The following is a 25,192-nucleotide window of genomic DNA, read 5'->3' as shown; positions in this document are numbered from 1 at the left end:
TTTAAGTAGATGATGCATGTAAACTATGAACGACAAAGATGAAACATTACACAGTTGTCTAACCCCTGTTAAGTACCTTGAACCAAGAACTCATTCTATCATCAATTCTCACTGTAGCCCAATTATTAACATAAATGTCTTTTAGACATGATATAGGCTTTTGGGCTTATGCCGTGTCAAGAAAAAAAGGTGAAATTTTTTATGTTTCGCAGAGAACTGTGCTCTGTGTCATCAGAAGAAAATCTTGACTGTCCACGAGAAAGGCTTCTTAAATGATGAGACTTTTGAAATGTCGACGTTATAATAGAAGTGGAAATGGTATGTTCATTTGTCACCAGATGGGTCCCCAGACGCGGCACAGCACTAGCATTCGAAGCTGACCAAACCATCAGAATCAGTCCACGTCCGACTGGATCCCTCGCTGCGCAAGTCGGCCGTGATCAGTCTAAGAGGGTCACATAACATGTGTACATAACATATGACATTGACAGGTGTATGACATAGACACAAGCCTGGAAAGAAACATCTGGCGATGAGGAACGTATGAATTTGCAAAACACCAACACAAAATTACAATAGTGAAGGGACAGGGAAGGGAACTACCTATGTAAATCGTTAATGGCTGGCAACCAGGAATTACTTAATTGATAGCCAGTGTCCCTGTTGAAATTGTTAGGATTTCTACGTATTTCCACAGCTTCCTCTATAATCTTGGACCTGTAGTGTCTAGTGTGGCTAAGAGCTTGAGCATCTTGGAACAAGGCATCATGACCAGCTCAGCTATTGCCAATTTGTCTGGCTGGTTGACATGAATATTACGTTTCTATTCCTTGATATGGGTACCAATGGACCAGCATGTTTAGCCGATGTACACCTTACTGCAAGTACAGGGAATTTTGTATACCCCAGGATGTAAAAGTGGGGACAATTTGTCCTTGGTTTTACCCAGACTGTGAGCAATTTTAGTGGCGGTGCCAAACACGGTTTTTATGTTGTGTTTGCGGAGGACCTTGGCAATTCGATCTGTGGTGTTGTGAATATAAAGCATGTAGGCAGTCCCTTTCACTGCTTCCCTCTGTGAACTTTGCTTGGTCGTTTCTCTGGGATGCAGGGCTCTATGAATCTGCAAATCGCTGTAACCATTATCCTTGAACGTGACTTTGAGTGTCCCCATCTCCACCTGGATATTTGTTGGCTCACAAATTTGTCTCGCCTTCTTGGCAAGTGTCGTCAGAATCCCTTGTTTTTGTGCTGGATGGTGGTGAGAATCTGCATGAAGACAGCGATTTGTGTGGGTAGGCTTACGATAGACGGTATGTCCTAAGGAGCCGCCCAGTTTCTTTCTTACTAGAACATCCAAACCAAGGACAAACTGCATTATTATTAAATTATTCTGTTTCTAATCTTTTAAAAGAAAAAGAAAAGGAGGACACATTTCCACTTACTGAAGTTGATCTAAAACTGGTATCTTATTTCCATATATGGAATATTTAGAAGGTTTCATTAATTTTCTCATAATATCAGATCAACAATAATATGTCGAGAGATTATTAATCTAAACAAAAGATCATACTGTTCCATATTGGAGTTAGGCTGGAAAATGAAGTGTTCTCTACAAAACCATTTTCCAGCCTATTCACTGAATTAAAAAGCTCCATCATTAGACTTTGGGTGGCAGCAGATTCTGTTGATTTCTAAGAATAATGTAATACTACAAAACCTGAACTACACTACCTGATCAAAAATATCCAGACACTCCTATGCAATGCGGAATTGAACCTTAGATGTCATGAGAGGCGGACCCGCTAATATAAAAGGAGGCAGGGAATATTGTGTTGTCAGTAGATAAGCAGTAATAGCAGAATGGGTTGGTCAAGAGAGCTCGGTGACTTGGAACGTGGACTTAGTCGCTGGATGTCACCTGAGTAAGAAATTCAACAGGGACTATTCAACCCTTCTAAAGCTGTCCAAGTTGATTGTCGGTGATGTGATTGTGAAGTGGAAACGCGAAGGAACAACTGCAGCTAAACCAAGACCATGCAGACCTCATTTAATGATGGACAGGGATTGTCGAATGTTGCGGAGGGTAGTTGTAAAAAATCACAACAAACCAGCATAAGGAATCACTTGCGAGTTCCAAAGTGCCATCAGCAGTCCAGCCAGCACAATGACTGTGCACTGGGAGTTAAATGGGGTATAATGGTAGAATTGCTGCTCATAAGCCAAATATTTCTGTAGTCAATGCAAAGCAACGCTTGAGGTGGTGTAAAGAGTGATGCCACTGGACAGTGGATGACTGGAAATGAATGATTTGGAATGATGAATTACGCTATACCCTGTGGCAATCAGATGGAAGGGTCTGGGTTTTGCAAATGCCTGGAGAACTTTGCCTGCAATCATGTGTAGTGCCAACAGTGAAGTATGGAGGAAGTGTGTTATGTTATTTTAAAATTTTTTTGTCATTAGGGTGTGGTCCTCTTATTGCGCTTAAGATAACTGTAAATGCAGAATGATATGAATGCATTTTAAACCATTGTATACTGCATACAGTAGAAGACCAGTTCAGAGACAATGATTTTATTAGCTGAAAATGCAGTCATAAAGCTGCATCTAGAGGCAATGGTTTGTGAACAATAACATTCCTAAAATGGACTGGCCTGCCCAGCTCTTGAGGAAGAATGGGCTGCCATTCCTCTACTCCATTGAAAGTGTCCCCAGCAGAGTTAAAGCAGTCATCAAGGCAAAGGGTGGACCTATCCCCATATTAAATGTTCAATAATAGGGAACATGACACAGGTAAAAATCTAAGTGCAATAATTTCAGATATAACCCATATAACTACATAGCACTTCCTCTCTATTCAACCAAGTTATTACCTTCCCCCATATGGTAAACCAACGCCATGACATATATTCACACTATTTTATTTAGTGCTTAATGAATGTCACAGGAGGCTATTCTGACGCTAAACATCTGGAATGTGGGTTATTTTTATCTTATTTGAACTTAGACAGCGTTCTTGTTACTTAAGACATTCTTAGCAAGTTATTGTCAATAAAATAATGTCTTGCAAGATACTCCTTAATTCAGTTCCACTCTTTTCTTTCATCAAAACCATTTCCATGCATCTACTCTCTAATACACAACAAGACAAATATAAGATGGCCTACCAGCACTTTCCCTCCCCTCTCTGCTGAACAGTTATAGCCTACAACATTGTCCTACATAGCAAACATGAGTGGAGCAAGAAAACTGGCTTCAATCCAAATATACAGTAGTCACTGGAGGTACCGTATAATTAGCAGCTTACGTTAGTACAGTGGAGGACTACAGCAATCATATCCCCCTGTGGGTATAATAACACCCATGGTATCCTCTGCCGGTTGGAAGATGCGACTAAAGGAGTCCCAGGGGCTCTGAACTTTAGAGCGTGGGTTGGTGAACACGGGGCCCTTAGCTGATCCCTGGCATTGCTTCCACATACTTATACCAGGCTTCTCACTTTCATCTATCCTATCCGAACACCCTTGGTCAACTCTTGTTCTTTTCTGACCCCGACGGTATTAGAGCACATGAGGCCTAGGGAGTCTTTCATTTTCATGCCCTTCGTGGCCCCTGTCTTTCTTTGGAGCGTGGGTTGGCGACCACGGACCCTTAGCTGAGGCCTGGTATTCTTCCACTTATTTGTGCCAGGTTCCTCACTTTCATCTATCCTATCCGACCTCCCTTGGTCAACTCTTGGTTTTCCGACCCCAGCAGTATTAAGTATGGAGGCCTAGGGAGTATGTCATTTCCACGCCCTTCGTGGCCTTTGTCCTTCTTTGGCCGATACCTTCGTTTTTCGAAGTGTCGGATACCTTCCATTTTCTCTCTCTGATTAGTGTTATATAGGGGATGGTTGTCTAGTTGTACATCCTCTTAAAGCAATAATCACCACCACTACGGCAATCATCATTCATCTCACTTGTTCATAACATCACCAATTCAGAATCATTGACAAGTTTACACAACATAAACAATACTGTACATATATACACATAGTTTAAAGTGATTTGATAGAATTTGAGAATGTTCATTAATGCTGTTTTACAGGTAATTTATAGTGTTATAATTAGTGTTTTCAACAGAGTGAAAAGCTTAAAAGTTACATTAACTGAGTCAACACGGGAAAGTATGGCTTCCTTCCTGACAATATTAAAGAAGGAACTAAAATGTCTGGATGCAGCAAAAGTAGTCATGAGAGTATCAAAGTAATAGCCTCATTTTCTAGGAGATGTAAAAGTTGCTCCTCATGTGGATCATTTTATATTGATACATATTTTTGGGTTTTAAAAGAAATCATCTGCATTTCAGTTTTTCCATATGGGAAAATTTGCTTTGATATATGAGTGCTTTGGATTACAAGCACATTTACAGAATGAATTATGCTCATAATCCAAGACTTTACTGTGATTTTCAATTCCTTGTTTAGGTACAAATTTATTTCAATGAATGGCAAGGATAGGGGAAAAGGCATGGCTATTAATTTTGAAATGAACAAAACAAAACAACTTGAAACTGTTTACTATAAAAACCTTTAGAAATTTTCTGTACAAATAATGTTAGTTAACATTATTATCAGTCTGAATTTGTTTCATCTGAACTATCATCAGGAGAATGTTTACTCTTTTTGTGGCTCTTGTGAGAATGTTTTTTTCTTTTTCTATTCTTCTTATGTTTCTTCTTCTTCCTCTTTTCATCTTCACTATCATCATCGCTATCACTGTCTTTACTTGACCTACTTCGTGATCTATCACGAGACTTAGATTTCTTCTTCTCTTTTTTAACTTTACTTTTTTTTGATTTCTTTGCTTTCTTTAACTTTTTCTTGAGCTCCTTCTCCCGAAGTTCTGTTAGAGGGGTGAGGTAATTCTCTTCACTATCACTGCTAGTACTACTAACGTCAAGTACAATCTCTTTATTAGGATCAATTTTTATAAAATTACGACACTGATAAGTAAGATGACCAGCATAACCACATTTCTTGCATGCCGGAGAGATTGTTTCTTTTCCTTGAGGTATCAATCGAGCTAGAATCTCTGGATCCATAGTTAGGTGGTTAAGAATGATGGCAACCTGGAACAAAAAATATACAATTAAATTGATGAATTCCCTAACAATGGAGTATACATTTAATACATACATGCAACCATGTTACAAGCCAGCTGCATATATAAATGAACCATTATCATCTGCAAAATTCAATAAGGGAAACAAGAGGATGAAGATCTGCATAAAGGCAGACCACAGGTGTAAATGGTTCAACAGTAATGGATTAGCAGAAGAAGTACAAAATAAGATGTTGGGATGTACAGGATAAACTCCAATCCGTGATATTGGAAAATGTTTATTGATGAAGAAGTAAGCTAGGAAAATAAAAGAGACAAATATACAGATGAATTCAGGTGGTAAAACACCAGAAACAGGGCAAATGGAGAAGGAGAAGAGGAACCCAACAGATCAATATAAGAAATGGAAAGGAGCAAATGTTTGACAAGTCAAATGATATTCAGGAAAAAAAGAGGATCATGAATAAGAACCTAATAAAAATAAAAATGGCAATTTATCTGTTCACTTCAAATTTTTGCCTCATATATTTATTTTTTACCTCGGATTAGGCATACAAAAGTCGATAGTGGATTCGGTTCAGTTCGATTTCTGTCTGTTTGGATGTTTGTGTGAACATCATGGGAAAATGGATACACAAAATTTCTTTAAACTGTATTTAAGTTAGGGAGATCCAGAGAATGCACTAGCTATATATTATTTGATTAGTATACAGTGGCTTAGAAATATTGGTGAAAAAAAAAAAAACTAACTAATTCAGTTAGTTTTTTATTTTATTTTACTACATATGGTATTTATATGATAATGTTCTAATTACCCCGGATTTCCCTAGTGTAAAATATAATTTCCAATCTTTTATGTTTTTTACCCCCCTTGCGAACCATATGACCTTCAAGGGTTATGAATTTCATGTTGTTGGTCCGTACTGAACTGAGAATAACATATTAATTATAACACAGTAGAGATTTCCACCTATTCAATATTAAGATGTATTTACAATATTCATATTACATGGGACTAGTTTCAACCCTCCTCGGGGTCATCATCAGCCATATTAAAACAAACAATTTATGGCGAAATCCTAAAACATGTTTTTTAACGGTAAGAATCTTATGGATATACAATTTACAATATGAAGTGTGGTTGAAATGTTGCAAATGAAAATGAGAGATATTACGTGTGATGCAGGTGAGTAATAATTAATACAAGTAAATAATACATACTAAGAAGTCTGGAATAAAAGTACAAATAGGTGCTCTGTGTTGTAAAAATTTATACACTTATGGAATTCAGTAGGTCCTGGTAATACTGAACACAATGTAAAATGACACATATAAAAATATACAAGTATGTACAATGTCTGGGTAGTAAAATGTGATACTCTCTAGATGAAGAGTTGACTTTACACTGTATCAGCTTAAGCCGAGAATTTGGCAGTTGGTGTATTTAACCAAGCTGTGTTGATGGGCTGGATTGTTGATTGTTGGAGTTGTGCAGAATGTGAAGCTATTTTGAATTCTTGTTAAGAAGAAAGTAGACACTGCGCATGGAGATATTAATTGGTGGAATTCTCAGTTCATAGCGGAAACCAAATTAGACCTATTAAAATTGAGAAAAGCCAGTAAAAAGCAAAGTATGCAGAAAGAGGAAAAGATTACCATAAAGTGAAAGGACACTTACCTCACGCTGCGGTGTGTGTAGTTTGGCTGAAAGTGTGCAATTGGTGGCAGGAAGAGAAATATGGGCAGGGAGGAGGGCTCGCGCCTGCTGGTTAGGTAGAGTGCAGGTGGCTTGAAAAGGCGGGGGTTAAGGCGGAGCTGAAGGGTGCGGGAGAAAGGGTAATTGTTTCGGAAAAGTACCTTTAATTAAACTTAGGATTGAGTTCTGGTTGGCTGCATTATTGTTTCTGAGAAAAGTGATAAATAAATCGAAAAGTGTGTTGGGTTGCTCTGAGATTTCATTAAGATTGTAATTAGTGTTAAAATATTGATCTAGGTGTATGTAGTAATTTTCCATTATGTTGAGTAAAGGGCCCTTGTTTGCTAATTCAAAGATGATCATGTCCTGTTTGATATTGGTAAAATTATGGTTATAATCTTGCATGTGTTGGCCGATAGCTGAAAACTTATTGTATTTTATTGCGTTAGTGTGTTCATGGTATCTTATATTGAAGTTTCTTCCGGTTTGCCCAATGTAGGATTTTTTACAGGTATTGCATTTGATCCTATAAACTCCTGATTTTAAAAAGCTGCCGGTCTTGTTGATATGTGAAGTATTGTGTAAAACGTTCATGTTTTTGTTGTTGGTTTTGAAGGCTGTTTCAACGCCCTGTTTCTTGAAGATATTGGTTAATTTGTGAATATCATTGTTGAACGTGAAGGTGGAAAATGTTAGAGGTTTATTTCTTTTTTGAGGGTAGTTTTAGGGCGATGTTTGTGTTTATTGATTATCCTTTCTACAAAATGATTGCTGAAGCCGTTGAATTTTGCAATTCCGCGGATTGTGTTAAGTTCATTCTTTAGATCTTTCTTGAACATAGGTATGCTAAAGGGTTGAGGAACTAGGTTATTGTATGTAGCTCGTTTGTGGGACTGGGGTTGCAATGAATCTTGGCGAATGGTGGAGGCTGTTTGAGTAGGTTTTCTGAATATTTTATAACTGAAAGAATCTGAGTTTCTAGTGATAGTTAAATCTAGAAAGTTGATTTTTTGATTTGATTTGGATTCTAGTGTGAATTTGATATGAGGATCAATATTGTTGAGTTTTAAGAGGGTGGTGGAAGCGTTAACTGATTTTTTGTCCATGATTACAAAAACATCAACATATCTGGCCCAGAAGTGAATGTTTTCAAATTCATTGTCAATTTTGGTGTATTCGAGGAAGTCTAGATATATTTCTGCCAAGATGCCTGAGGCCGGTGATCCTATTGCCAAACTATCCTGTTGATATATGACATTGTCGAAAGTGAAAAAGTTATTGTTGACGATTAGTTTTAATACTGTGATAAAGTCTTGTATCTCTAGTTTGCTTAAATGGCTGTTTTTGTTTAAATTGTTATTAATTATTGGAATTAATTTTGATACTTGTATGCTTGGGTACATATTTACAATATTGAAAGAGTGGATCGAGTAATCAGGTTGCATACTGAACTTGTTTAGTTTTTCTACTAGCTCTGATGTGTTTTTAATATACTTTTTTGATTAAAAAATATTTTTTTCTTAAGAAACTTTGGATGAATTGTGATATTTTATATAAGGAGCTTGGTCTATACTTGATAATTGGGCGAATGGGAACTCTGGCTTTGTGTATTTTGGGGAGAGCTTCAGCAGTGGGGAGACCTGGTTTCATATGTATGAGTTTGGATTTTTCCTGTTCGGTAAATAAAAATAAAGTGTATTCGAGGAAGTCTAGGCATATTTCTGTCAAGATGCCTGAGGCCGGAACATATCCAACAGTTGATGCTGATGAAATGGGAGACCTAATTTTGAGTCAGAATTCGACAGATCTTTAAGAGACCTAAATAGGAACAAGGCACCTGGAATTAATGATATTTCCTCTGAATTACTGACTGCCTTGGGTGAAGTGCCATCTGATTATGGGCAGAATGTTGTTATACCTATTCCGAAGAAAGCTGGTGCTAACAAGTGTGAAACCTACCACACCATTAGTTTAGTATCTCATGCCTGCAAACTTTCAACACATTACTTACAGAAGAATATGGAAAGATAAGGTGAAAACGAGTTGGGAGAAGATCAATTTGGCTTCAGAAGAAGTGTAGGAACATGTGAAGCAATCCTGACTTTAGATCTGATTCTACAGGATTGAGTTAAGAAGGAGAAGGCCACATACATGGCGTTCGTAGATCTAGAAAAGGTATTCGATAATACTGACTGGACCAAGTCTTTTGAGATTCTGAAGGTGAACAAGATCAGATAGCAAGAACGAAGAATGATTTACAATCTGTATAAAAATCAATCTGCAGTGATAAGAATAGAGCGCTTTGAAAAAGAAGCAGCAATCTGTAAAGGAGTGAGGCAAGGCTGCAGTTTATCCCCCCTCCTTTTGAATGTTTATACAGAACAAGCAGTAAAGGAAATCAAAACCCTGAGATTTTTCGATGATATTGTTATTTTATCTGAGACTGCAGAAATTCTAGAGAAATTGCTGAATGGCACGGGCAGAGTCTTGGATAAGGAGTACAAGATGAAAATAACCAAAAGTAATGGAGTACAGTCGAACGAAGTCAGGTGTTGCAGGTAATATTAGATTAGGAAATGAAGTCTTGAAGGAAGAAGATGAATATTGTTACATGGGCAGTAAAATAACTAACAATGGCAGAACTAAGGAGGACATAAAATGGAGACTAGCGCAAGCAAGGAAGAGTTTTCTTAAGAAAAGAAATTTGCTCACTTCGAACATTAATATAGGAATTAGAATGATATTTTTGAAGACCTTTGTATGGAGCGTGGCATTGTATGGAAGTGAAACATGGACGATAACTAGCTCAGAAAGAAAGAGAACATAAGCTTTGGAAATGTGGTGTTACAGAAGAATGCTGAAGGTGAAATGGATAGATCAAATCACAAATGAAGAGAGAGATTTGGCTAAATTTGATGATAGAAGGGACAGAATGATAGGACACATCTTAAGACATCCAGGACCTGTTCAGTTGGTTTTTGAGGGAAGTGTAGGCAGTAAGAACGGCAGGGGTAGATCAAGGTATGAATATAACAAGCAGATTAGAGCAGATGAAGGATGAAGTACATATGTACAAATGAAAAGGTCTGCCTAGGATAGGGTGGCATAGAGAGCTGCATCAAACCAGTCTATGGACTGATGACTCAAACAACACAACACGTTTTATGCTTTTTTGCCTTACGGATACTACTAAAAATAATGATACAAATAATGGAGATATTTACGATTATTATATTTTTTTACAAACTTCCCAATATCATACCTCCGCAGGAATAGTGACACAACTCAAAAATGTAGGTTTCCAAGAAAACAAAGTTTAACAGTCTAAGACACCACATCAAATCATGGATAATATTTTATCAGACTAATAATACACGATAAAAAATTGAGCATATTTATATTACATCACATTTTCACAGAGTTGCAATGAAATTAATTGCACTTATGACAGTTTTCTAGATCAAAGGAGTGATTATTTTTGCACATGGTGCATGTCATGACATTTTTTAAGTTGTGTCACTATTTTTGTGAGGGTGTGATATCTCCGGAATATTTGTGCCATTTTAAACTCTTACATAACAAAAGTAGAAACTCAATTCCTGACTATTGATGTTTCATACATTTTTACTGCTAGGCCTTTAATAACAGAGATATTCACAAATTTAGATTTTTAGTGCCAAGTCCATCAACACTGAAGATTGCTGACAAAATAATACAAGAAAAGGGAGTTGCGAAAGGAGGTAAAGTAAACTCGTGTCCTCATCCCGAGCTGGTTCAGCTCTTTTTGGGCACAACCCCATTCGAGGTAAGCTGCATGTACCGTTTCACCCACATACCAGCCCTCCTGCCATTCTTAAATTTCTGGCAGTACCGGCAATCGAACCCAGGACCCCGATGACGGCAGCTAATAACACTAACCGTTACACTACGGAGGCGGACGCGAAAGTAGGTGGAAATAAGAGACTCTCTTGACCTCGGATGCCCTAATATCACTGATCCAGAAGAAAATGAAATGTGGTGACCTACAATGTCCTAAGCTCATATAACCAACCAACAATTATATTATACTGACTGTTGTTAACTGAGTAGTGTTCTCACTCTCTTTCTCTGTGGCTGCCACTCATCTCTGCTAAATGGCTTTTCTCCTGCAATTGTATAAAAACTAACCTGTAAATGACGGGTCCAGTAGCTAGTATATAATAAATACATAGGAAGAGGGAGTAACAGAAAGAGGAGAGAAGGAGAACCAAGAAAATACAAAAGAACAATCTCCACTTCTTCATCTACTGCCAGATCTTTTATAGCCATTTCTTCTCCGTCACTGATGAGCTTTTTTCTGCTTTCCAGTTACAGCAGGAAGACAGGCATCAATCACTAAAGGGTCATCTTGACAGGTCTTCAGATTTGATGTGGGAAGTGAAGGGTAAGGGTAAGAAATAAGTGTAGAAATAACAAAATACTAAGTAAAAGACAAAACAGCTTGTCCATTATCATTATACAACGTACCAACAGAGAGACAAAATACAAAGAACCATCTCATAATGAACAGTATGATTTAAAAAAAAAAAAAAAAAAATTAGACTAAGATAAAAACAGAGAGAACAAAGAACACTAGGGTTATCGGCTTGTTGGTTGTTAATGACCTTAATGTGGAACACCATGAGTCTTTCACTTATTCCATGAAGAAGAACAATAATAATAATTTAGGTAACTGTGTATAATGTAGTACATATTGCAGTTAACTAAGCAACATTGAAAAGATAATCATCACACTTTTCACTGGTGAAAACAGCCCAGTTCAATCTGTGTTCTGGTGGTAATTATTAATAAGAAAATGAAAAATGAAAGTTACCTCTAGTTTTCATTGTACGCGAGTATTAAAACGAAAATTACAGGGCGAGTTGGCCATGCGGATAGGGGCGCACAGCTGTGAGCTTACACCCGGGAGATAGTGGGTTCGAGCCCCACTGTCGGCAGCCCTGAAGATGGTTTTCCACGGTTTCCCATTTTCACGCCAGGCAAATGCTGGCGCTATACCTTAATTTAGGCAACGGCTGTTTCCTTCCCATTCCTAGGCCTTTCCTATTCCATCGTCGCCATACGACCTATCTGTGTCGTTGCAACGTAAAGAAAAAAAAAACTTCTCAGATTTTCACGACTGTGATTTATTCAGACTTCTATTTTCAGCTGTGCTTCCAAGGATGTGTTCACCTTTTTCAAGATCTTTAAACGGGAAGAGTTGGGAAAGAAACTTGAGTCAATAAGGCAGAACGTCTGGGTGATATGTATATGAGCACTCACTTCCTCGCCTAGTTAGCCTGTATGCGGCCTTGTGTTGAACTGTGGACAGCTGATCACCTGTTTGGAGTAGCAAGTATGTAGGGGAAGGAGTGAGGGGGTTGTAAAAGTGAAGTGGGAGTATACAGATTGTGCGTAATTGTTGCAGTGTTAATGAAAAATGTATTAATGATCTCTTCAAACAGGAAGCTGAAACTTTCAGGTATTTTGTTCAAATTACAATTCAGGTTATTCCTTTGGTCTATATTAATAAAAATGTTCTCAAAGATGTATAAAAGAATACTTTTGTTAGCTTTATGAAGAATGGATAAATATTGTTTGATTAATGAAAATGAATCTTTTCCAGTTGTAAATCAGAAAGCATCACATATAACTCAGATTAATCAAATGAAAGTCAGATGTAATTCAGATTAGTCAAGTGTGGTTCAGGAATACATTAGATGTAATTCAGGTCAATCAACTGTAATACAGAAAGTGTTGTATGTATTTCAGACAAATAAACTGTAATTCAGAAAACATCAAATGTAATTCAGATTAATCAACTGTAATTCAGAAGACGTCATATGTATTTCAGATTAACCAATTGTAATTAAAAAAGAATCACATGTATTTCATAAAACATGAATTGTAATTCAAGAAACAACTGTAAATCAAATTGTGGAACAAAGAGGATATATGACGCTGGTGGTGGTGCTTTGTCCATCGGATGATGACTTTAAGCCTTGAGCAGACCCCTCGGTGCTATTCGACAGGAGTAGGCTATGCGCCGGTACCAAGTTTAAATTTTTAGTGAAAATTATTATTTAGTAATTATAACAACATATTTGTTTTCTGTATATGTATGTTACAAAGGTCTGTGTGAAAAATTCAGTAGGGATGGAGTTTAAAGGTAATTGCGCAATTTGTCGTGTATATGTGGCACGAGATGAATTAGTACGAATACTTCCATGTCACCATTTATTGCACACAAAGTGTTTTTGAAATGCAAATGAACCGCAAGTCAACTGTCCTATTTGCTGGACTGATATAGCAGAAAACGAGCCTGTTTTGCAAAAACCTACAAGGAACATTCCAGAGAATACAGAAAAAGAATTGTACAATGTTCCAATAGAGGAGATGACTATGTGACATTGGCAGGTATATTAGGTATAAAATACAAAACAGCATTTCACTGGATTTGATCTGGTTGACCCACAATGCTACAAAAAGGAGGGATCAGGTCAAGAATTTTAAGTGAAGAGGAAGTAGATACTTTAGGATGAATGTCACACAATGCTCAAACAACTACGTGAGAAAATAAGACAAAACTTTAATAAGGAAGTCGTCACTATCTACAGTTGAACATTATTTGGAAGATTATTTACACTAAAGCAAGTATAACATGTACCAACAACCATGAATTCAATCAAAAGTAAATACAAGAGGGCTGAATATGTATGCAATTAAACAAATTTATTCAAGAGGGTAAATAAATTGTTTGAATAGATCAAACTAATTTGAATTTGTTTTGTTGGCGAAGTAGGTGCCGTGCCCTTGCTGCTTTGAGAGCTGTCTAGCAAATGCTGCCAGCAAGAGGACCAATTGTTCACCTCACTGCAGCCATTTCAGCAGTAGGCATTGTGATAATGAAGACAAGGAGGAGTTCATTCACGGCTGTGTCAGAGAATAATTGGGTTGCATCCCCTGCATCGTTGGGAAGAGATGGGCAACCGACTCAAAGAGTTAGTGGTAGTGTGTGATAATGCACCATGCCACTTGAGATTGGAAACAGTGTTTTACAGCACTGGAGCAACACTGTTGCAGCTAGCACCATATGCACCCATGCTCAATCCCACTGAGGTGATATGGGCCAAAGTAAAATCCTATGCAAAACCCATCTCATAGTACCTCGTGCTGCAGCTCCTGGAATTCAAGATAAAGACTCATTTACTTGGAGGAAGTCACTGACCAAGCGAAAAATACCATTGTGGAGCGGGGGAGAGATTGTGGTCGTGCAGCACAGCATACTACCGCTCACCACTCTGCAGCTTTGGTAATGGAAAACAAGCCAGCAGGTTGTTAAAAGCTTTGAATAACTTGCATTTATCCCCATGTAATTATCTACATGGCAACTATCTTTAATGAGTAGATATATTAGCGATCATGTCTTAGAAAAATGTTACTTGGCAACAATGATGATATGGTAGAAGTGTCTCGGAAGTGAGACAGGAAGTGACCGGAGTGCACTAAGTTTGGAATACGAAGAAGAAAGGACAAAATCCAAAGAAGAATATGAAATAGTATTGGGATTTGAATTAGGTAATATGTCTTCCTTTTCAGATCTAACTAAGAACTGTTTGCAAGAGAATGATTATGTATAACATTTATTCTTTAAGGTAATTCAAAACACATCCTTGTTTTAATACTAAGTTATCCTGTATTAAAACTACAGTAGTGAGTGATTGCCTATGTGATATGCAAGAACATAGTTTAAGATTCAGTGTACTTAACTTCTTATGAGTTACATGAATAATGATACTAGGTAGTACTAATGGTTTATGACTGATGTTTTCTGAAATACATTAAATGTTTTCTGAATTTCAATTGATTAATCTGAATTACATATGGCATGTTCTGAATAATTTGATTAATATGAAATACATCTGATGCATTCTGAATTATACCTGACTATTCTCATTTACATCTGACATTTTCTGAAAATCATTTGATTAATCTGAATTACAATTGACATTTTCTGATTTGCAACTCGAAAGTGTAGTACGGCAGGGTGTTTTACAATGCTTTCTTGCCAAACACACTCAAGAACATGTGCCTGAAGAAGGAATAATGTGTGTGAATTCCTGGCCACTAACAATGCAACTGTGATGCAGTGTGTGATGGACTCCTTGAAATTATCATGGCCACCTGGTATCAAGTATGACCGGCTACTTTTATTTCTTACAGATGCAGGTACTTATAATGGTAAAATCAGGACAAACACTCCAAGATATTTTTTCCAACTTTATTCATATAAATTGCTTAGCACATGTTCTTCATCGCATTGCTGAGATAATATGCAATTCATTCCCATTGGTAGACTGATTTGTAGCCTCTACAAAGAAAATTTTTCTTAAATCTCCATCGAGAGTACAGGAGAGTACAGTCGTTTAGATCAATAGTACCTAATAACTCGCTTCCTCCTGCACCAATGTTAACTTGTTGAGGAACGTGGCTGGATGCAGCATTGTATTATGCTCATCACATAGAATTAGACAAAGAGATTGTTAATTCATTGGACTTGAATGATGCTGTATCAATAGAAACAGTTCAAAATATTCTGCCAGGGATAGAGTTGGAAGATAACCATTTTTCTTTCTTACTAAGGGTCATAATATCACTGGTAGCTGTAGGATCTCCCTTAAATGAATCACTTACTGTTTTTGAAAAAACAGTATGTAATCAAAGATCTGTTCTTGGTAGTATAGGACAAAAAGTGAAAGAGAAAGTGAATTATGTAATTTCAAAAAATCTGTCTTATAAACAGATCTGCGATATTCGAAGCATTCTTGAAGGAAACTGTCTGGCATTCCAAGAGACTCGCCTCTCTCTGTGAAGCAGTTAACATCGTTTAAATATGCCCTAATAACCTCCTCTAACGTGGAGAGAAGTTTTACACGTTACAAAAGTGTTTTTCGAGACAAAAGACTAAGTTTTCCAATTGAAAATTTGTGCAAAATGATTGCTGTGAACTGCAATTTATCAGTCAATATTGGCAATCGGACTACTTCTGCTTCAACCTCAAGGGAATAACGTAAGTTCATTAATTTAATACAACTCGTCTTTTCTACTTGCAAGGGGCATTAATTCTTTCAATTTAATAGTGAATGGGCATATTGTCAGTTTTTTTTAAAGAGCATATGTGCATTCATATTTCCTGGATTTTTAGGGCATGAACTTTTTGGCCCTACTAATAACAATTATTACTCCAAGCAACACTGGTATGAATTCATCACATGAATTACATCGAAACCTTTTATGTACTTTCATATATCTTATAGTTGAAGTTAGAAGCAGTAGTACTGTAATGTTATGTTAGTAAATTATCATTATTTTAAAAATTGCTTTACGTTACGTTGCGCTGACACAGACAATGGGACAGGAGAGGGCTAGGAGTGTGAAGGAAGCAGCAGTGGCCTTAATTGAGGTACAACCCCAGCATTTGTCTGGTGTGAAAATGGGAAACCATAGAAAACCACCTTCAGAGGTGCCGACAGTAGGGTTCAAACCCACTATTTCCCGAATACTGGACACTGGTCACACTTAAGTGACTGCAGCTATTGAGCTCGGTGGTAAACCTTCTACCTTGGTTGAAGACAAACTCATATTAACTGCACCAACATCACAAGCATGTCTCGATTAGATGTATATAAAAGGCAAATACCACTCAGGGATCAAGAAATCTTCAGATCCAAAAGACCTGGAAAGGTAAAATTAGGAATATAGGTTCATCTCTTGCCCTAGAGCTGCACTAAGAAAGTATTTTTTTAAATTCAGCTTCTGTCCTAGATTTAGGCCCTTTGCCACAGTAGGATAGGGTAATATAAGTGAAAATCAAATCTGTCCTACAAGGACAAGACAAAGCTCATTTTAAGTCTTATAACGTGAGAGAAGTCCCACAGGGACACCGAAACAACGTTCTGAGGCCCTAAAACCAACTGTTTTTGAGATATGGACACCACACTGCCACCAGTCTACAGTCAGTACTGGAGAGCAGATGTTGATAGGCTCACAAAGAGGCGATTGGAAGCATGAAAACTTCTGCTTGGGCAGACTGCGTAAGACACGCAGGAAGAAGATGTTGTTCTGTGAGAGAATTTCACGGTGCTCACTGTCAGTTGTCTCATTTACAGCAATACAATCAGACATGGTTCTGTATTCTATCAGACAGCTTTATACTGTTCACTGTACTAACTCTTATTCGTCATATCCCTTTCAGACTGTGTACGCACAACTGTGCGGGTTTGTATTTTATTTATGTCTGAGCTTATTTGACGTTTTCTTGGCGCTAGACTGGACTGCAGTGCTTGTGCGGGACATGTAGCATGTACTTCAGCTGTTTTTATTTAGTACTTGACCATCAGGGGGCAGGAAGAAGAGTTTAAAAATACAGTTCATTAGCAATATGGCAGGAAGCAGTAATGCCTAAAGTAAGTGTTTATTGCATTCATATTAATCTAGAACCTTTACTGAATATCAGAATATAATCAATGAGGTGTGTAGATTGTGTAGCAAACGTAAATTGTGAACTTACAACATCGTACGTAATACCATGAGGTTTTGAATGTTGATATGCACATATGTGCGGGCTAGGTTTCCTTACAGGCAATGCATGCAGGAGTGCTGGGTGCTGTCACAAAAAGGACTGTGAAAGAAAAACTCGTACTCTACATGAGAAATGTAATGTATACGATTTTAATTGTTTAAAATCGTTCCACACTGTAAAATAGAACATTTGATCATGTACATGTGCATATTCACATGTACTGAGTCAAATTTTTTATTTTTTGCAAGTAGTAATGAAGTCCTGACACACACAATTGTGTGGGTTCTGTTTTTCAGCTGATAGTTCTTATTTTGTAAAATAAACTGTAAAAACATGTATTTGAGAGCATTTTAGTAAGTTTTTGACGTTTTGACACGTCCAGATTTCTTTCAGGTCTGTGTTTGAACGAAGATTTAATTGTTTTTAAATTATTCCCCACTGTAAAATAGAACATTTGATCATGTACATATGTATATTCACATGCATTGAGGTAATTTTTCTTTTTTGTAAGTAGTGAAGTAAGTCCTGACACGCACAATTGTGCGGGTGCTTTTTTTTCAGATGTTAATTTTTATTTTGCAGAATAAACTAAAAATATATCCGCCAGGTTTCTTTCAGGTCTGAAAGGGATAAACTATGTCTTTTCATATCTATCTATCTATCTATCTATCTATCTATCTATCTATCTATCTATCTATCTATCTATCTATCTATCTTCTTCTACTCTTAATACTTTCCAGTTTTACAGACTTATCCGTGTCACAATACTATAGTTATTCTACCAGGCTTTCCTAGAGCTCCTGAATACTGTAGTTCCTGTTACTCATAGCTGACTCTATTTTCCTTTCCTTTCCCACATCTATCTTCTATACACAGAAAAGCACATATAAGCTTTTGCGGTGCAGCCGTCTCATTTACAGCAGTATGATCAGATGCGCTTCTGCATTCTATCATACAGCTCAGTGAACTAACTTTTATTCATCGTATACATCTTCTCTTCTTTTATTCTTAATACTTTCCACTTTTCCAGACTCATTTTGGTCACTACGCTATAGTTGTCCTGACAGGTTTACCTTTCTGTTTACCTACAGCTCCTTTATACTGTAGTTCCTGTTTCTCATAAGTGACTCGATTTTCCTTTTGTTTTCCATAATAATAGGATTTGTTAGGCATGGAGATCATTGCTATTGGAGGTGTAATGGTACCTCACCGTGCTGTAGCTACGAAGGGAGACGGGTCCAGTATTTTCTATTGCCTATCTTACTTAGTACACATTACCAACTCCTAGGCGCCTCAGGTACGGCTTAGTGTCGTACGAGGACGGTTTGAAAAGTTCTCGGAATCACCGCTAGATGTCAGTGCTAGAGCGAGGTTCCCGCGCAATAATCACACATCCTTTGTGAGTGAACACGTGGCGCGTCAGTGCTCTAGCTGTAGGAGTGTGGTAGTGACGACTCTTTGTTGTTGTTCCCACGTAGTGATTTGTGACAATGGAAAAAACTGAGATTCGAGCAGTGATTAAATACTTTGTAAAGAAAGGTATGAAAGCAAAGGAAATTCATGCCGACTTTCAGAACACACTGGGGGAACTCTGCTCCTTCATTTTCAACTGTTGCCAAGCGGACCAGCGAGTTTAAATTTGGTTGGGAGAGCTTGGATGATGATCCGCTTAGTGGACGGCCAAAAAGTGTTACGATCCCAGAATTTATCGCAAAAGTGCATAAAATGGTCATGGGGGATCGTCGACTGAAAGTGCGGGAGATTGCTGAAGCTGTAGGGATGTCTTCTGAACGGGTATATTATATTTTAACTGAAGAATTGGGTATGAAAAAATTATCCACAAGATGGGTGCCGCGACTCTTGACATTGGACAATAAACGCACCAGATTGGAAATGTCTGAACAAAGTCTGGCTCGTTTTCAGTGCAACCAACAAGATTTTTTGCGCCGGTTTGTGACTACAGATGAAACTTGGGTCCACTACTATACCCCAGAGACAAAACAGCAGTCAAAGCAGTGGAAACATGCTGATTCACCACCACCAAAGAAAGCAAAGGCAGTGCGTTCGGTCAGAAAGGTCATGGCCACAGTTTTCTGGGATGCAAATGGCATTCTGCTGATAGATTATCTTCCTATTGGCCAAACAATTACGGGGCAATACTATGCAAACCTCCTAAACCAACTACAGGAAAAGATACGTGAAACAAGGCCTGGTTTGGCAAGGAAAAAGGTCATCTTTCATCAGGACAACGCTCTGCAGCACACAATTGTTATTGCCATGGCAAAACTTCATGAACTGGGGTACAAATTGTTGCCACATCCACCTTATTCACCTGATTTGGCACCATCAGACTTTCATCTATTCCTCAAGCTGAAAATTTCCATCGGTGGATGGAGATTTTCTACAAGGGAAGAACTGACAGCCGAATTGGAGAGGCTTTTTGCAGGCCTGGAGGAATCTCATTTTCGAGATGGGATCAAGGCATTGGAACATCGCTGGAACAAATGCATTAGTCTACAGGGAGACTATGTTGAAAAATAAAAGCAGTTCCACCGAGGTAAGATACTTAATTCTAGTACATTCCGAGAACTTTCCAAACCACCTACGTACAGCACAGCACTGGCAACAGTTTCAAGTGTTTACTATGATGCCATGTGGAAAAATGTACAGAACCATGATTGAGTACCAGGCTTACATGCCCCTTCCTACCTCATACTCTACCCAATGCACAATTGTCGTTGTGGGTGAAATATACCCTTACCATCTACAGAGTTTCTCATATAAACTAAGACCATCGAAGCAGTGTTTTTACTCTGCATTACGTAAGCTGCAGTATGGGAGGCGCGCTCATATTTCTTGACCTTGCAAGCAGCCTGCAAGTGTTCGATCTGGCAAGCATCACACCCCAGTCTGAATCTCAGCTGTTAACATGGTGAGACAGTTATCATTGCAACACCACATTTTGGTATGTAAAAGTTCTGGTTTTGTCTTAATCGTGGTGTGAACAGTCATAACTCTCACTATTGGTGTACAGAAATTCTTAATGATGTTTACAAAGTCCCCCATTACCACAGGAAGATTGGTGTCTGGTGTGCTGTTAGTGCAAGACAAATAACTGGACTTTTTTTTTTTCCAGACGACAGAAAATGCGGAGAGGTACCGAGATGACATTTCGACGCCGTACTTCCATCAGTTAACGGAAGAAGAAAATTTGTGAGGGTAGTTTAAACAAGATTCAGCTCCTGCTCATAGAGCAGAAGATTCCCTTCTTACAATCTCAGAAGTGTTTGCAGACAGAGTGATCAGTGCTGGTCTATTTCGCCCTTGTTCTCCAGATCTAACAGTGTGCGATTTTTACTTGTGGGGTACACTGAGAGGAAAAGTGTATAGAACAAATCCTCACACATTGGAGTAACTGAAAGAAAACATTACGAATTAAATCCGAAACATTAGAGGGGCAGAACTCACTTGCGTCAGTCAGAATGTGGTTACCAGATTCATTGTCAGTATAACCCAGGAAGGACAACACAGCATCTTTTATAAGGTAAGATTTCATATAAGTTTGTATACACACTTAAGCCAGGGCAGCCGTGCACGACTTAAGTTTGGTTGAGGAAGCTGCCATAGTGCAGAGTACAAACACTGTGATAATACAGCCTGAAGAGCCTATCGAGGGAAGGGCCATATTATGTTTTAAGTGTTCTAGTCCCATGATGTCATTGCATTTTGAACCATCAATACCTCAACATGTCCCTTCTCATCAACCACCACCTGCTGTTGATAGCCCTGCCCTTACATCATTTAATGTAATCAGCCCTGGAAGCTGTTTTATCCAGTGCTCTGCCAATGACAAAACAAACAATGAATTTCCATTCACTGATTATCATCCTCTTCCTAAAAACAGGGGCCTTTCTGCTGTGCCTGATAATAATCTAAATTCTCCCACTAAATCAGAAAACAGTTCAAAAGTTCTATCATCCAATGAAAATCAAAGAGGGAGAAAAAAAAAAAATCACACCATGCAAGATACACCAATGGATTAAGATAAGTTTTGGTTGCAAGTTGCTTTACGTTGCAGCAACACAGATAGGTCTTACAGTGATGATGGGATACAAAAGGGCTAGGAGTGGGAAGGAAGTGACCGTGGCTTTAATTAATGTACAGGCCCAGCATCTGCCTAGTGAGAATATGGGAAACCATGGAAAACCATGTTTAGGGCTGCCAACAGCAGGGTTCAAATCCACTATCTCCTAAATGCAAGCTGACAACTATGTGATCCACCCCTGCGCAGCCACTTGCTCGGTGAATTAAGATAAAAAAACATAGGAATTCCGAGGAAAAAAAAAAAAAAAAAAAAAAAAAAAACCACCTGATGTTAATATGAAGGCTGTTACAAGTAATAAATCTCATTGTAGACTGTATTGGACATTATTCTTGTTTTAATGAAGGCTGTTATGAAATACTCTAAGAACAATCACAAAGACAATCAAAAAGCTGTTATGAAATACAATGAAAATAAACAACTAATCCCGTGGACAACAAAATCTTTATCAGGATTCAAGTATGACCAATGACCACAGTACAGATTGCAGTGATAACAGGGTTGTTACTACTGGCCAGAAAGTTGAATGCAAGAGGTGCCATCCAAAACAATAGAAAGAAGAAAGCCCTGGTCTGTGTTATAGGAACTGAAAGGTACATCTCCCTCTTACTGAAGAGTCTCCCCATCATCTACACAGCCTCCTTACTAATGACCATCCCGAGTCCGAGCATTTTTGAGGAACATTAGGAAGTATAATGGATGTTTTCAAAAGATGCCTTTGGAGCTACGGAGGTACTAAATGAGGGAAATTTTATGCAAACTTTTAATGTTCAAGCAAGTTTACCATAGAATAGGAAGTTTGTTACCTTCATTCTATGAAAAACACCCATTTTTACAAATATATTTTGTTGAAACTCCAAAAATTGATTGTGACTGGCAGTAGGCAGGGGGCCTGCCATTGTAGGCCCTAATCTAAACTTCCAAATTTGACTGTCATTGGCAGTACACAAATGGGACCTGCCATTATAATGAAAACTCCCCAACCCGGACTTTACATGAGAAACGACGTATGAGGACCTCCCATTGTTGTTTCATGGGTAATGCTAGGAGCAATGCAATGTAATAAAAATCTTACTCACAAGGTGTATATAGAACTAGAATTCCGTAGCGAAGCACGGGTATGTGAGCTAGTACGTTTAGGCCTATAGTCTTATTTTATGCACGTTGTGCGTACTTCTGTTTAAAGAATACTTATAATCTTACCTTTCTTTAACAAACACTCAAACTTTCCTGTGCAAAAACATGGAAATCAACTCTGATGCTACGACACTTTTAGTCACATGGTCCTTACGATAAACACTATGACTCACGCAATTAGGTTATGAATGCCTTCCAGTATGTCCAGGAACGAAGTATAGAACAAAAATATAAATAGGTTCTTTTCGTTATTTTCTCTCACTCATCCTCCTGGAACTTGCTGAAGAGTATAATTCAAGTGTTAATATGCACATTACGCTTAACCTGACACCAAAACCAAGCACTCAATAAACCAAAGCGAGTACTGTCGTACCAAAGAGGTGTAGTACTGTACCCAAGAAGTTTGTAAACAAAACAGCCCAGCTGTACAGAATCTCGCACAACGCGCAGGTGTAAGATATTTTCGATACTGCACAATCGACTTGAGCGCTGACACATACAAAGTCCCCTATCTTATTCGCATGCTCTCATAATCCACTATCCAAGATATACGGGGTAGTTAAAATTCATACTGGTATTGATGCACGGCTGAAGTATAAAATTTAAAGTGGGCGAAAATGTGGATTCTTCGACTTGTTGGTTGATATATCTTTTTCCTTTTATGATAACGTTCATTTCGATGATCGACTCAATGGCTCTTTGACTCGATGAATGTTATGTTACGATTGTAAACAGAGTTATGTTTCTGGAATGTTGTGAATCTGTTGATATTGTTGTATTTGGAATAATGGAGATGTGTTCGAATGTTAACTAGACAAAGTAATAATGGCTGCTTCAAAAATGCCAGGAACTGGGTTGGAGGACGTTGGTGTTCCTGGCCAGAGTTACCTACGAGATGCTTTGACAAGTTGTACGGATCCTTTAAAGGCTATTGAGGAGTTTCAGGCAAGCACAATTTTTATAAGATTTATTTTGCCAGTCGGTAAACCAGGTCAAACAGTCAATAAATAATTAAGGTTATGCTATAGTGTTTTATTAATTATTGGTTGTTTAAGCACATTATGTAGTGCAAACATAACCTTATGTCTAGATTTTTTTTTCCAATTTATTAAGGCCGTTTGAAGCCCTTTGCATAGTTAATTTCTGTGAATAATTGCTTGTTTAATTGAACATCATTCTTCTACTCGTACTTCTTCTTCAAGTACCATATGCGGTCCCCAGACGTTGACGATCACCCTGGACCCTCGCGAGGCAGTGTAACGTCAGTCGTCGCGTGCGGTGGAAAAGACCGCGCAAGAATTCCATATCCTTTTTGTTTTTCAATTTGCTATTTGTTTTTGTTATGTTGCTATATTTTTGTTTACTCTTTTTCATAATTAAAAATACGAATATTATTTATTTACATTTAAACAGTGCTTTAAAATAATACAATAACTAACGTTACGTTCTGCTTAACACACATCAAAAAACAGTGAAATGGGAAGAACATAGATTTACAGAATTCACAAAAGTAAACTGGTAAAAGAAGTATAGTGCGAGTAATTTACAACTATCAGTAAAAATATGTACAAAACAAAACTACACCAGTATAAATAAGGTATAATGTCCAATGGTAAGAGCAAGGCTACAACAGATAGAAGGGTAACAGCAATTAGAGATTTACTGTTCACTAAAGAAAATTTATTTGTCATTCTTCATTATATTCGTGAGCTGACTGTGTCCTTACATAACAAAATGGTCATCTTCACTTTCTTCATCTTCACCTGCTGTTCCCACACTGCAGGCTTGACAGGTGAAGACAGTGTGCTCCCAACATATGCACAGAAAGCAGGTAGCACACGAAGTCTTCGTCTTTCTGTTTCTAGAGCCTAAGAAGAACACGAAGTAGTACACAACAAGCTCGCATATCAAACACAAGTCAGCCACACCAATAACAATAATATAACATCACTGCACAGCTACAAATGGGAAAGGAGCCACTACTTTGAACCCAATGTCACTCAAATTTTATGGACGTCACAGGACAACATGATTCGATTTTAACATAAGGCAACAGATTCAACACACAGCAGAGCTGAACATATTTTAGCCTATTTCTATCCATACGTCTGGCACCTTTTAAAATTGGAAAGTGTTTTATTCTATGTATATACATGAAGACAAAATCTTTTATTCATACAACGTGACTGTTTTACAAACAAATCATATCATTTAAACTCCAGGAACAGCAACCAAGTGTACAACTATGTAAACAAGACTTGAACACAGAAGTCAACAGATGAATTGAACAACACACAAGACGTGAACGTTCATGTGCATGAAATGTTCTTATATATTGTATTCATCTTATATATATAAGTTAGTTTTAAGTAGAGATGTATTTTATAAACTAATTTTAAGACCTTAAACATTATTTTATACTTACAATTGCAGTGTTGCACATAGTGACATATATGCCAGTTAACGTTACGACATGCCCCATTTGGATGTGACCAAATGTTTATCATCATATGGCATTCCCTAGAAAACATAATCTTAATCATAGCTTC

The 25,192-nt window shown here is 37.8% G+C and overlaps 2 protein-coding genes across 3 annotated transcripts in view; one reads left to right on the top strand and one right to left on the bottom strand.

Annotated features, from left to right (window-relative positions):
* Positions 1-4,547: 4,547 nt before the first annotated feature.
* Positions 4,548-23,042, bottom strand: LOC136871969 (protein SREK1IP1). Of its 2 annotated transcripts, none has more exons than XM_067145728.2 (2): positions 22,710-23,042; positions 4,548-5,115 (listed from the first exon to the last, which is right to left on the bottom strand). In XM_067145728.2, the coding sequence occupies exon 2, from the start codon at positions 5,086-5,088 to the stop codon at positions 4,618-4,620; it is 471 nt and encodes a 156-aa protein (XP_067001829.1). In that variant the 5' UTR covers positions 5,089-5,115; positions 22,710-23,042; the 3' UTR covers positions 4,548-4,617. The 2 variants fall into 2 exon arrangements, with proteins under 2 accessions (XP_067001829.1, XP_067001830.1); XM_067145729.2 differs by having other exon boundaries at positions 22,817-23,042.
* A 170-nt stretch (positions 23,043-23,212) lies between these two features.
* NELF-B (negative elongation factor B) overlaps positions 23,213-25,192 on the top strand; it is a 149,040-nt gene continuing 147,060 nt past the window's right edge. The window contains exon 1 of the mRNA XM_067145727.2: positions 23,213-23,588. Within this exon, the coding sequence (XP_067001828.2) occupies positions 23,469-23,588 (120 nt within the window). The 5' untranslated portion in view covers positions 23,213-23,468. The remainder of the gene's footprint in view (positions 23,589-25,192) is intronic.

Source organism: Anabrus simplex, chromosome 4 (genome assembly GCF_040414725.1).
Source record: "Anabrus simplex isolate iqAnaSimp1 chromosome 4, ASM4041472v1, whole genome shotgun sequence".
Taxonomy (NCBI): domain Eukaryota; kingdom Metazoa; phylum Arthropoda; class Insecta; order Orthoptera; family Tettigoniidae; genus Anabrus; species Anabrus simplex.
This window is presented reverse-complemented; position numbering and strand designations above follow the sequence as displayed.